Genomic DNA, 13233 nt, shown 5'->3' with positions numbered 1-13233 from the left:
AAAAAAACCAAAATCTGCTGCAGATGTTTAAGTGTGTTCTCCATATGAGAGAATGGACATCTGCTGATCATGTTGTCATGTTAGAGCCTGTAACACACAAGGAAGAAGCACTGATTCAGTTCACTAATCAGTCTCACCAAGGTCAGGTTCAGGGAAAAGTACTTTCTTCAACAAGTAATTATTGAAGATACTGTATTACTTTTGAAGAACAGTATGAAAGTAATGCTTTACTTTTTTTGAGTGACAACCCCAACATTAAATGTTAGTATGTGAACTTTACTCTGACCCAGACTCAATGTGAGCGCAAGAAGGTGTGACCTGCACACAAAAACACATACAGAAAAAGAAGAAGCTGAATTTAAATCCTGTCTGAGGTTAGACACAGACATTTTGCACACGGACAGTAAAAAATCTGCAGTTAAATAATGGGAAAGTTGTTAGTGGAGCTTTACATTTATGTGAAATCAGAATTGTGTAAATGTGACACATGGCAGCTCCGTGGCAACAAACACAGGACTGATCTGTTCATCATTTGAATCCAGAGTGATCAAAACAACAGAACAACATGGTAAAGATCAGCACATCACTATATCCCTTTAGCGTTCTGCTCAACCAATTGGTAGAGCACATTTTCAGGCCCTATATCTAACTGAGGCTTTCACTGAAATTGACTTACCTTGTTGAGTCTTTTCTACCAATTGGTTTACATCTGTAATGCCAAAAAAACCCCCCAAATTACCGTAGCTGGTAAAGTAATATTACTAATATTACTAAGTTGTCAAAATTACAATTTCATGTTGAACAAGTACTATGTAGACACTTAACAATTATATGGCTAAAAATCACATCCTGTGGCATGATACTCACGATACCATCCACCTTCAACCACAGTGTGTTTGAGGTCATGATTTCATTTGAAGCCACAAGGGCTGGCACTCTCCACCAGTATATTGCCAACAAACTAGATGAGTGGGGCTCTAAATTGTTCTGCCAAGCAAGTTCATCTGGCATCATCCATGACTTGCTGCTGTATGAAGGGGGATCTACATTCTTCAATGCTCCCCTCAGTGAAAAGGAACAGAAGTTCCTCCAAGGGGCCAAAGTTGTAAAAAACAGTATGCAAACCCATAAAGGAACCTCAGTTCTTCACAAGTTTCAGCTTGGTCCAGAACTTGCACACCTCCTTGGGTGTCAGGTGCATTGGTACTATATGACCAAACTGCACTGGTGGAGCTTCACTGATGGCAGACAAAGACCTGATGAGGAAGGGCTATGGAGCCTGTTATTACAGGTCTGATGAAGGTCTGATTGCAATAAAACGGTTTTCTAAGGAGCTTGGAAAGAAAAGCGTCTGGACTTCTTTAGGTTGCTTGAAGACGTTTCAACTCTCATCCAAGAAGCTTTTTCAGTTCTAGGGTAAAATGGTGGAGAGTCCCAGATTTAAACCCCGTGGAAGTATCCCCCCAAGGAGGGACAAAGGACCCCCTGATGATCCTCTACCTAATCACATCAGCCAGGGTTTCGGGTTTTCGGGTGAGCGAAACCCTGGCTCATTGTGACCCACACCCATTTTCATGTGTTAATAGACCTCTCTGCACTGAATCATACTTGTTATGAATCTCTGGCTCTATTCCACAGCATCAGTTCCATCATTTTCTCTTTCATTTATATATTAACAGCAGCGTTGGAGCTGAAGTTCCATTAAAGTAAATATGCATGACCACCAGAGGACGTTGTTAAGTGATAACTGTCTGTGCTTTTGTATCTGTTCTTGATATATCAGTTATACTCAATGATTCATTATCATGTAGTATGTGATGTTCTTCCCATAATTCAGATTAAACATGTAATCTACTGTGAAATATACTATATAAGTACAAAATAGATGCAGTGTGACCGTTCACATGTTCTCATGTTTTACAAACGAGAGATGGAGAAGGCCTTACCAGTGCAGCTGCTGCACATGCTGGAGGATTTGGGAAAAGAGGAGCTGGAATGTTTCCAGTGGTACCTGCACAATGAACCTGGAGATGATTTCACGACCATCAAAAAGTGCCATCTGGAGAACGCGGACAGACGGCAAACAGTAGATGTGATGGTGCAGGTGTATTCAGACCATGTGATGGAGGTGGCGAGGTCGATTTTAAGGAAGATAAATAAAAGTCAGTCAGAGGAAAAAGAAACAAACACTAAGTACGGTATGCAGACACAACATTATCACCATTTATCTTATGACTGTAGTAAACTGTTTTAGTCTGACTTTTTAATTTTGTGTCTTCCTCATAAAATTCATTTAGTACAAATGTTATATTTACATTATTTTGAAGCCAGGCAGGTATACATTTTTAAAGAGACCAGTTCATGATTCAAGGTGCACTTTCCTCCAACAGGAAGGCCCTCAGCCCAGGATGCTTCATCAATTTCATCAGAAGGTAAGAATTCATTTGTTTGTCTGAATCCAAACTGGAAGCTAGTTCCACAGAAGAGGGGTTCTCCCTTTGGCTCTGCACTTTCAGAAAGACATCTACTGTGATGCTGTGTAATCAATTAGTGTAAAATTAAATGTTGCCAGGAAATGATCAGACAAGAGAGGGTTTTCAGGAAACGCTCTTAAATGTTCAGTTTCTATGCCAAAACAAGATCTAGAGTGTGATTAAAGTGGTGGGTGTTTGTTTTTTTGTTTTTTTACATTCTGAGAGAAGCCAGTTTAGTCTAATAACAGATGTCGAGTCATTTTTAGCATCTACTTGGATTTAGATATGAATGAGAAAATCATTAAAAAACCAAAATACAAAAAAATGCTTTTTTGAAAGTATTTGATATATCTAAATCTGGATTTATCAGCTTATCTGCTTTTTTTTTTTTTATTTTAGAGGCTCTCCAAGAGTGTCAGTTTAAACTCAAGTCTAACTTGAAGGAGAAGTACCAGTGTGTGTTTGAGGGCATCGCTAAAGCAGGAGAGTCAACCCTTCTGAATCAGATCTACACAGAGCTCTACATCACAGAGGGAGGGACTGCAGAGGTCAATTATGAACATGAGGTCAGACAGATTGAAACAGCATCCAGGAAACCAGACAGACCAGAAACAACCATCAGACAAGAAGACATCTTTAAAGCCTCACCTGGAAGAGATAAACTAATCAGAGCAGTGCTGACAAAGGGAGTGGCTGGCATTGGGAAAACAGTCTTAACACAGAAATACACCCTGGACTGGGCTGAAGACAAAGCCAACCAGGACATCCAGTTCATATTTCCATTCACTTTCAGAAAGCTGAATGTGCTGAAAGAGGAAAAGTTCAGCTTGGTGGAACTTGTTCATCACTTCTTTATTGAAACCAAAGAAGCAGGAATCTGCAGCTTTGAAGACTTCCAGGTTGTGTTCATCTTTGATGGTCTGGATGAGTGTCGACTTCCTCTGGACTTCAACAAAACTACAATCCTAACTGACCCCAGAAAGTCCACCTCAGTGGATGTGCTGCTGATAAATCTGATCAGGGGTGAACTTCTTCCCTCTGCTCACCTCTGGATAACCACACGACCTGCAGCAGCCAGTCAGATCCCTCCTAAATGTGTTGGCAGGGTGACAGAGGTCAGAGGGTTCACTGACCCACAGAAGGAGGAGTACTTCAGGAAGAGATTCAGAGATGAGGAGCAGGCCAGCAGGATCATCTCCCACATCAAGACATCACAAAACCTCCACATCATGTGCCACATCCCAGTCTTCTGCTGGATCACTGCTACAGTTCTGGAGGATGTGCTGGAAACCAGAGAGGGAGGACAGCTGCCCAAGACCCTGACTGAGATGTACATCCACTTCCTGGTGGTTCAGGCCAAAGTGAAGAAGGTCAAATATGATGGAGGAGCTGAGACAGATCCACACTGGAGTCCAGAGAGCAGGAAGATGATTGAGTCACTGGGAAAACTGGCTTTTGATCAGCTGCAGAAAGGAAACCTGATCTTCTATGAATCAGACCTGACAGAGTGTGGCATCGATATCAGAGCAGCCTCAGTGTACTCAGGAGTGTTCACACAGATCTTTAAAGAGGAGAGAGGACTGTACCAGGACAAGGTGTTCTGCTTCATCCATTTGAGTGTTCAGGAGTTTCTGGCTGCTCTTCATGTTTATCTGACTTTCGTCAACTCTCGAGTCAATCTGCTTAAAAAACAACAACCAAAACCATGGTCTAATTTATTTAAAAAGAAAATTAGTTTGAAATCTTTCCACCAGAGTGCTGTGAACAAGGCTTTAAAGAGTCCAAATGGACACCTGGATTTGTTCCTCCGCTTCTTCCTGGGTCTTTCACTGCAAACCAATCAGACACTCCTACAAGGCCTTTTGACACAGACAGGAAGTAGCTCACAGACCAGTCAGGAAACAGTCCAGTACATCAAGAAGAAGCTCAGTAAAAATCTGTCTTCAGAGAAAAGCATCAATCTGTTCCACTGTCTGAATGAACTGAATGATCATTCTCTAGTGGAGGAGATCCAACAGTCATTGAAATCAGGAAGTCTCTCCACAGATAAACTGTCTCCTGCTCAGTGGTCAGCTCTGGTCTTCATCTTACTGTCATCAGAAAAAGATCTGGATGTGTTTGAGCTTAAGAAATACTCTGCTTCAGAGGAGGCTCTTCTGAGGCTGCTGCCATTGGTCAAAGCCTCCAACAAAGCTCTGTAAGAACATCTGTACTCACTTTACTTTTAACATCCAATTGTGCCAGTAATTTATTTCACCAGGCTTTCTGTCTTTGTATGAATTTGTACCCTAAAGTTTTGGAATTTCTCCAATACAACTGTAACTTCTTTGATGGCTCAAGAACTCAGTGTGCTCGAGACTGAATCAACCATAAACTATGATCATCACTGCTGCTGTTGCATTATCAGTCTTTGTTTAAAAACTGGGAGCTGCATGTGCCTAATGTTGTAATACTTTATATTTACATGCATTCTCCTAGATACATTTCTACTGCAGGTCTATTTTTAGTCACAAATGTTGGTGAAAGGCTTGCTTTTACATGCGTCGTGGCTCATGCATTAAACAAAGCATTTGCATTGAGAATTTCTTAATAAACAAATTATTTGAATTAATCGGTGAATCATTGCAGCCATAGAAACATCCTTAGTTTCACTTTTTTAAGCTTCGATTTCTGGGCACTTCCCAGGATGTACTGAGCATTATTTCTTCACCGACCTTTCTTCAATTTCCATTTGTTGCACCACTGTTAAACTGAATTGATTACGAAACTCTTCCTCTGTCTTCCACAGTGGGTTTTTTGTTTGTTTGTTTTTAGCCTGCTCCCTCCCCTCACTCCAAATTGGTTGCAGCAGATGGTTGTCCCTCCCTGAACCCGCTTTTCTTCCAGTTTTTCTTTCACACTGTTGCCCAGTGGGGGTTGTTAAAATGTTGCTACAGACTTTGGTGCAGAACATCAGTTAATCTTCAATCTGAAACTACCTGTTTTAGCTACTTCCCCTTTAAGCACACTGCAGCAAGGACCCCAAGCAGACACATAGTTATCAGTTCATTTAGCATCTTTTTATTTTAACTGGGCAGCAAATCCTAACAGTCAAGCTGCCCCGCATACATGTCCACCTCCTCCACTGCAAAAACCCAAAAAAGACACCAACGTCAGTCATCCTGACCCAGCACACCTGTGTTTCAACCATGCCTCCGTGCCGCACCGTCGAGCACATTAGCTGCGTCCCAATCCCCACATGCTTCGTAGTACCCGCACTTTGCTGACTACGTGGCCCGCCACGAAGTGCGAGAAGGGTGGAAGTGAGAGGCTTGTGAAATGGGACGGTCTGGCTATCGTCTATGGGCAGAAATCTGTGCCATCAGAAACTGAATTTGAATAAGTTAAATTTGAATTTGAATTGCTTGGATTGAATCTGAATTGTAACTTGAATAAAAGCTTTTGAAAACTGAATTTGAATTAGTCTAATTTGAAATTGAATTTATGGTTTGAAAATGAATTGATTTGCTTTGAAACTGCATTTTATCCTTTAAAAATTCAGCTCTCGAATAATTTCAGTTTCACTTCTCACCATTCAGTTTCAGTTCTACAATTCAATTTCAGTTCCAAAATTCAGTTTTTTGGGACTTACATCCGGTTCCGGTTCAAGCGCAGATTAATAGAACTACTCTTTACTAGCGGACTGAAAGTGTTACTGATGGGAATCTATAGCGTCTTGAGCTGAATTAAGACTCCAGAAGTCATTCGTCATGTCGAATGACCAGCGGATAAACTCTCAGGTTGGTAATAAATGTATTACATGTATAAGAACAAGCGTCATGTTAACAAATGATAGCCGTACAGTAACTTTTATGCTTATTGTAGCTGTTAGCTAAAAACGCTAATTTAGCGTAGTTTACCCTGGATTTAGCTTTGACAAACAAATATGATCGACTGTTTCTAGTAGAATTCCAAAGTTGTCATCTTGTACCCTGTCAGAGCCCTGTATGCTTGCAGAGACCCCTACAGTAGGGAAACATGCAAAACAGTGCCCAAACCTTTGTATTTTAGCTTTATTTATGTCTTACACAGCATCCCAACTCTTTAGCTAACTTAATAACTTTAGCTGAAGTGAATAGTTAGTCTAATTCATTAGTGCAGCATTACTGGATCACCTCTGCTTGAAGTGATATAATATGATATACAACTATCACTGAAACAGCAAACTTTGTAAATAAACAAACAACACTTGTCATTCTCTAAACGTTTGGCCACAGCTGTAGATTACACTATCAGTGCTTGTTCACTATGAAAAAAGATCTCGGTTGACGACACGAAGTATCACCATGTGGTGGCCTCGCTCGACCCGCTGGCCACCCGTCGCGCGATGACGCTCCTCCGGGACCCACCCTCCCAAGGGAAATACGCCTCCCTTAAAGAGCTGCTTCTTCGGCGCTATGCCCTCTCCGACGCTGAATGGGCCGAAAAGCTCCTCAACCTGTCAGGCTTCGGTGGTGGTGCTGCTCTCGAGCTCATGGAGAACATGCTGTCGTTGCTCGGGCCGGATGACGGGGGATTCCTCTTCGCCCACCTCTTCCTCCGCCAACTACCGGCTGCAGTGAGAGCTGTCCTCGCCAACTCCCTGCTTCTCCCTGCGAAGGATTATCGCTCCCTGGCTGAAGAAGCGGATGGCATTGTTCTGGCGAGCCGCACTTTCGACGTTCACGCCCTGGCTACGGACCTGCCGGCAGCACCTTCCACGCCTCCACCTGCCTCCCCCGGAGCATCCGCCCCTTTGCTGACGGCAGGGATTGCACCGCAGAAATAGCATCTGTTTCTACCATCAGCGTTTTGGCGACAGAGCGGGTCGCTGCCTGCCGCCTTGCGCTTTCACGGCCCAGGGAAACGGACCCGCCAGCACGCCGTAGCAGCCGCGACCGCTGGCAATACAGAAAGGCTGCTCTTCATAGAGGACTCGCGCTCCGGGAGACGCTTTCTCGTGGACTCCGGCTCCCAGAAGAGCCTCCTTCCCCCTACCGCTGCCGACGGACTAGCAGCAAACTGTGGGCCACAGCTCATTGCAGCTAATGGCTCTCCCATCACAACGTTTGGGGAAAGGTTGGTGACTGTTTGTTTTCATGGCCGAGATTTCCAGTAGAACTTTGTTGTTGCCGCTAGCTCTGTACCTATTTTAGGTGCTGATTTTCTGTGTGCTCATGGACTGCTTGTCGATGTTGCTAACAGACATTTAATTGATGCTCTCTCGTTTTCTTCGCTACCCTGTTTTACTTGGGCTGCCGAGCCCCTGATTCAGGCTAATGTAGTGACCTCCGGCGATGCTTTTCAGCGTTTGCTTTTAGAGTTTCCATCGCTGTCTGTCCCTAATTTCTCTAGCACGGTAACGAAGCACGGAGTTGAACATTATATTCCCACGGTCGGGCCCCCGGTGTTCGCGCGCGCGGCGCCTCGACCCCGCGAAACTGTCCGTCGCTCGGGAAGAGCTTGCAGCCATGGAGCGCCTTGGCATTGTACAGCATTCGACTAGTGCATGGGCCTCTCCGCTTCACATGGTGCCCAAATCGGACAGTCGGTGGCGGCCATGCAGAGATTTCCGCCGTATAAATAATGCCACGGAGAATGACCGTTACCCCATCCCCCACATTCAGGATTTTTCGGCCAATCTCGCCGGAACCTCGATTTTTTCTACAATTGACTTGGTGCGGGGGTATCACCAGGTTCCCGTGCGCGCCGAAGACGTTCCTAAAACCACTGTCATTACCCCCTTCGGCTTGTTCGAGTTTTTGTGCATGCCGTTTGGCCTGAAAGGTGCCGCCCAGACCTTTCAACGGCTGATGGACTCCGTTTTGCGCGGGCTGCCGTTCGTTTTTGTTTACCTGGACGATATATTGGTGGCCAGCTGCTCAGCGAGCCAGCACGAGTCCCATCTGCGCCAGGTTTTCCAGCGTTTGGTAGCGCACGGCCTCAACCCTTCCAAGTGCCAGTTTGGGTTGCCTGTTCTGGATTTCCTCGGGCACCGCATTTCCGCTGAAGGTGTAGTTCCGTTGCCCGACAGAGTCCAGGCCGTTTCGGCTTTTCCGCGTCCCATGTCGGTTAAAGCGTTGCAGGAGTTTTTGGGGATGATAAATTTTTACAACCACTTTATCCCCAGAGCTGCCCACCTGCTACAGCCGCTATATGCTGCCTTAAAAGGTAAAACAGCCAAAGATCCTGTTGACTGGCTGCCGGAATGCGTCCAGGCGTTTTCCGCAGCCAAGTCTGCGCTGGCTGACGCCGCCCTGCTGGCCCACCCGTTTCCGTCGGCAGAGATCGCGTTGACCACCGACGCGTCCGACGTGGCAGTGGGTGCGGTGTTGGAACAGCGGGTTTCAGGTCTCTGGCAACCGCTCACCTTTTTCAGTCGTACGCTCCGGGATGCCGAACGCAAGTACAGTGTTTTTGACAGGGAGTTGCTGGCCCTGCACCTTGCGACACGACATTTTCGTTTTTTCCTTGAGGGTCGCAACTTTACTGTGTACGTTGACCACAAACATTTGACGTTTGCGATGTCCAAAGTCTCTGACCCATGGAGTGCATGCCAGCAGCGCCAGTTGGCGGCCATTTCAGAGTTTACCACAGACATTCAGCATGTGGCTGGTAAGTCCAATCACGCGTGTTGGTTTCTCCGGTGTATGTCAGTGTCGACTACGCTGCCATACGCTGCCTCGGTCAAGCTGGTCAGCGCCAGGTTCGTTTGGCCGGGCCTTCGCAAAACGGTGAAAGAATGGGCGGCGGCTTGTATCCCATGCCAATGTTCAAAAATCCACTGGCACACGCAGGCACCCCTTGAACCTTTCCGTGTCCCCGGTAGGCGTTTCGATCACTTTCATGTGGACCTGGTTGGTCCCTTGCCGCAGTCACAGGGTTTCACGCACCTTTTGACTGTGGTGGACCGCACAACCAGGTGGCCAGAGGTGGTACCCCTGGCGTCCACGACAGCGGTGACGGTGGCCAGAGCATTTTTGTCAAAGTAGGTTTCGCGTTTTTCGCGGTCCCCCTGCTGACATTACCTCGGACAGGGGCCCCCAGTTTGTTTCTGAGCTTTGGTCTGCTATGGCTGATGGCCTGGGGGTCAAGGTCCACCACACCACAGCATACCACCCGCAAGCTAACGGGATGTGCGAGTGGTTTCACCGGTCACTTAAGGCCGCGCTCCGGGCTTCCTTAACGGGTGGCGACTGGGTCGACCGTCTTCCGTGGGTTTTGCTGGGATTGCGTAGCGCGGTTAAAGAAGACCTCGGGGTTTCCCCGGCTGAACTGGTCCTCGGCCAGCCCCTCCGGGTCCCTGGGGAATTGTTACCTGAGAGCCCCCCCCCCCACCCATGTTTCGATACGTCTCTGTTGCCTTTTCGCCCCCCGAGAGACTCATTTCCTTTTCCTGGTCCTGTGCACCACTGCCTGCCTGACACTTTTGTTCCGAGGTCGTTGGACTCTGCTCGTTTCGTTTTCATAAGGCACGATGCCCATAGGACTCCGCTGCGTCCGCCATATGATGGGCCATACAGGGTTCTTAAACCAGGCGAAAAGCATTTCATTTTGGACTTTGGCGGTCGGCAGGAGGCTGTCTCTGTTGACAGACTTAAGCCTGCACATGTTATGCAAGAGGATCAGGTGGTCCCGGCCCAGGCCCCTCGCCGCGGCCGCCCACCTGCCACCGGGCTGATGGATTCTGTTTTTTCCCCCAGGAGCGACCCACAATCAACAGAGTCTGAGTTGTCTGCAGCTCTTTCTGACCGCCAGTGCCAACCTCGCTCCCGGGCTGGGTTTCCCTCTGTCAGTTCCCCACCCCCGGTTCAGCCGTTCTGGCCGTTTGCTTAAACCCCAGGTCCTGGACTGGTTCTGCTGGGTGTTCGGGGGGGGCACGTGTGGTGGACCACTAGAGGGCTCCACTCACACCCAGTGAGTAGGAAGTCTGTTCCTGTGTTTTGTGGCGTGATATGTGCAGTTGTTGTTGGAGAGGAATAAAGAAGGAGTGAGAACCCAGAGCTCTGTGTCGTCCATGCTTACCTCCACAATATGACCATAAATTCATCACATTCTCTGTAAGATTAAGTTCAACTATTGAACGGTGTATATTTTAAAGGCTTTAAATCCGAGGTGAGGCTGAAAGTACTAACATCACTAATGTCACATAACTTTGCCGACATGTGGCCAACAGTAATGTTTCAATGTTTTTCGTTATTTGACATTTGCACATAAATAAGTGACATAATATTCAGTACTTACTTTTAAGAGTTTACTCTTCAGCTGCCCCACTTCAGCCATGCGCCATTTTTTTCCCCCAAAAATATCCACACCCACCGCTGCGCTATGTGGGGCCACGAAGTCTACACTGGACCCAGCCTTCAAATTTAGGGAAATGAAGGGCGTATTTGTCAACCGCATTTGGAGTACACTTCGAATTGGGACACCGCTGTTACGTAATCGGTCTACAAATGCCCACTATGAAGCGTGCGGTCGCTGTCACCCCTCCTCTGCAGCAGGCCAAAGACCACACCTCCACCACACACACCTTCCCTGGTCATCTCTGCTATGGTTGCCATAAAATTTAATCTTTATGAAAAAAACAATAAAAACAAAAAACCCAAGTAAGCCTTCATGCCATTTATTGCCAGCATGGTGCCTGTTTGTCAGCCTTTGATGATAAACTGCACCACAGTTTAAAGCAAACCTTCTCATCTCAATTAATTGTTACTTTACTGAGCTTAATTAGAAGTTAAATAGATCCATGTCAGTCTGTAATTCAGCACCATTGAAACAATAACCTTTTCCTAACAGCCTATAAAACACATAATGGCCAGAGTTTTCCTCTGTTTGTTGCACATCTATTTTGTGGATTTATGCATTCTTCCTGTTCACCTTGGACAGACAAAACAGCTCTCTTTTTTGTTGTGACTGGATCTAGAGCACAATTCAGATCAGGCACCATCTCCTAATCTAGATGATTTTTAAAGTGGTATCTGGGATTAGAAATTAAAAATCAGCTTGGGTGGCTGATACAGTTATAGCTGTCCTTTATGATGGCCTTGGTTGCAGCATATTGATAGCCTTGCAGAGTGGCTCACTCCTTGGGCAAGAAGACGATTCAAGCTCACAGTTTTTATGGCTATTATTTATAGCCATTCACATCACTGTCTTCAAATTAACTCACAGACTGTTGACTGCTGCTATAGCTTACCTGGCTGAGCACATGACCCATGTACTGACTGTACGTGACTCCAGGACCTGAATTTGAGTCTCCCAAGACCATTTCCTGTGTGTCATTCTCCTCACTTCCCTTCCTGTCTTCTTTGTCCTACACGGTGAAGAGAAAAGGTCTCAAGTTCTGAAAACTTTCCCCCTTCATCATCTTCCAAATCATCTCTCTGATCTAAAATCACCAATATTCTCTGAGTAGAGAATCTTTTCACTATCTTGAATGATAAGGATCCAAGTGGATTGTTGTGTCCTGATTTGTAGCTTGAATAGAGTGTGAAAACCTCTCAGCTGCAAAAATTACATCCAGGTTAGAAGAACAACATGCATTGAATGTTCATTTCATCATCATTCACAACTCATCCACCACGTGTCACAAACTGTAACAAAACTGTAAAAAGCATGTCTTACTGGATCAACTGGAGCAACAACCAGAGTTTTATCTACCTTTGGTATTTCCTGACAGGATGAGTGTAATATTTACTGAACAGAGTCATCTTCTGTGATCTTTGCTGCTGTGAATGTCCACACTGTCCACTGCTATATTTCAGTATCAGGCTCTAAAATGTACAAATGGATCTGAGAAGATTACATCTCCAATCATGAGTCAGAAATTATGTTTCCACTAGATTTACAGTTCATGTCTTCTGATTTAGAAGGTGGAGCAGGTGGAGTTTACAAAGGAGTAAGTGCTGATACAGAACGACAGTTGTGTTTTCATGAAGCTATTTAGCCATTAATTGTATGCTGGCATTAAAAAAATAATTTTACTGATTTAATTTTATTTAATTAATGTGTTTGTTTGTTTGTTTGTTTTTTCAGACTGAGTCGCTGTAACCTCTCAGAGAGAAGCTGTGATGCTCTCTCCTCAGTTCTCAGTTCCCAATCCTCTTGTCTGAAAGAGCTGGACCTGAGTATCAATGACTTGCAGGATTCAGGAGTGAAGTTTCTGTCTGCTGCACTGCAGAGTCCACATTGTACACTGGAAACTCTCAGGTCAGGATCCAAATGTTCCCACCGTTGATCATTTAAAGTCTGAATGATATTATTCTTTAAACAACCGAGGTTTGTAGAACTGTCAAGTGACCTTTTCTTCACCTTTGGATGGCTTAGGAGATTATTCATTACTGTCTGAAGATTTTTTAACCGTCACATATTTTTGTTTAATTGGTAAATCAGAAATATTGCACACAGCAGTCAATATTGCAGTTGATCCAGAAAAAAATGATGTGGGTTCTCATGGTGCTGTTGATAGTGAGGACAGCCAGGTGGTCAGAGATAGGTTGGAAGACCAGAATGATATTCAAAGCCTGAGTATCAACCATAAAACAAACTTCTGATTTCTCACTCCCAGAGTGGAAAAGAATCAGTGTCCCATCAATGGCAGGTGTGTTCAGAATCATAGTGCCAGGTACACAAATACATCATTCAGAGTTTTCTACAATCCAAATATTGAATTTGAGGAGTTTGTGAGCACTGATCACGTTGAACACTTTTCCAACATTGACTGGTTCGGATATTTATTGTG

General features: G+C 45.2%; 1 protein-coding gene and 1 pseudogene across 1 annotated transcript; both read left to right on the top strand.

The window, feature by feature from the left end:
- Positions 1–1930: 1930 nt before the first annotated feature.
- LOC120434767 (protein NLRC3-like) lies at positions 1931–5880 on the top strand. Its single transcript, XM_039603114.1, has 3 exons — positions 1931–2136; positions 2391–2432; positions 3145–5880. The coding sequence occupies exons 1-3, from the start codon at positions 1931–1933 to the stop codon at positions 4673–4675; spliced, it is 1779 nt and encodes a 592-aa protein (XP_039459048.1). The 3' UTR covers positions 4676–5880.
- Positions 5881–6840: 960 nt separating this feature from the next.
- On the top strand, positions 6841–10328 carry LOC120434765 (annotated as a pseudogene).
- Positions 10329–13233: the final 2905 nt, after the last annotated feature.

The sequence above is a fragment of the Oreochromis aureus genome, linkage group 3 (assembly GCF_013358895.1).
Source record: "Oreochromis aureus strain Israel breed Guangdong linkage group 3, ZZ_aureus, whole genome shotgun sequence".
NCBI lineage: Eukaryota > Metazoa > Chordata > Actinopteri > Cichliformes > Cichlidae > Oreochromis > Oreochromis aureus.
Note: the sequence above shows the minus strand (reverse complement) of the source record. Positions and strands in the feature narration are given on the sequence as shown.

What these genes read in the sequence shown, in the direction of transcription:
- LOC120434767 (XM_039603114.1), top strand. Translation starts at nt 1,931, where the DNA reads ATGGAGAAGGCCTTACCAGTGCAGCTGCTGCACATGCTGGAGGATTTG. An exon ending in CATGTGATGGAGGTGGCGAG is followed by an intron (nt 2,137 to 2,390) that starts GTCGATTTTAAG and finishes TTCCTCCAACAG; the next exon opens with GAAGGCCCTCAGCCCAGGAT. An exon ending in TTCATCAATTTCATCAGAAG is followed by an intron (nt 2,433 to 3,144) that starts GTAAGAATTCAT and finishes TAAACTAATCAG; the next exon opens with AGCAGTGCTGACAAAGGGAG.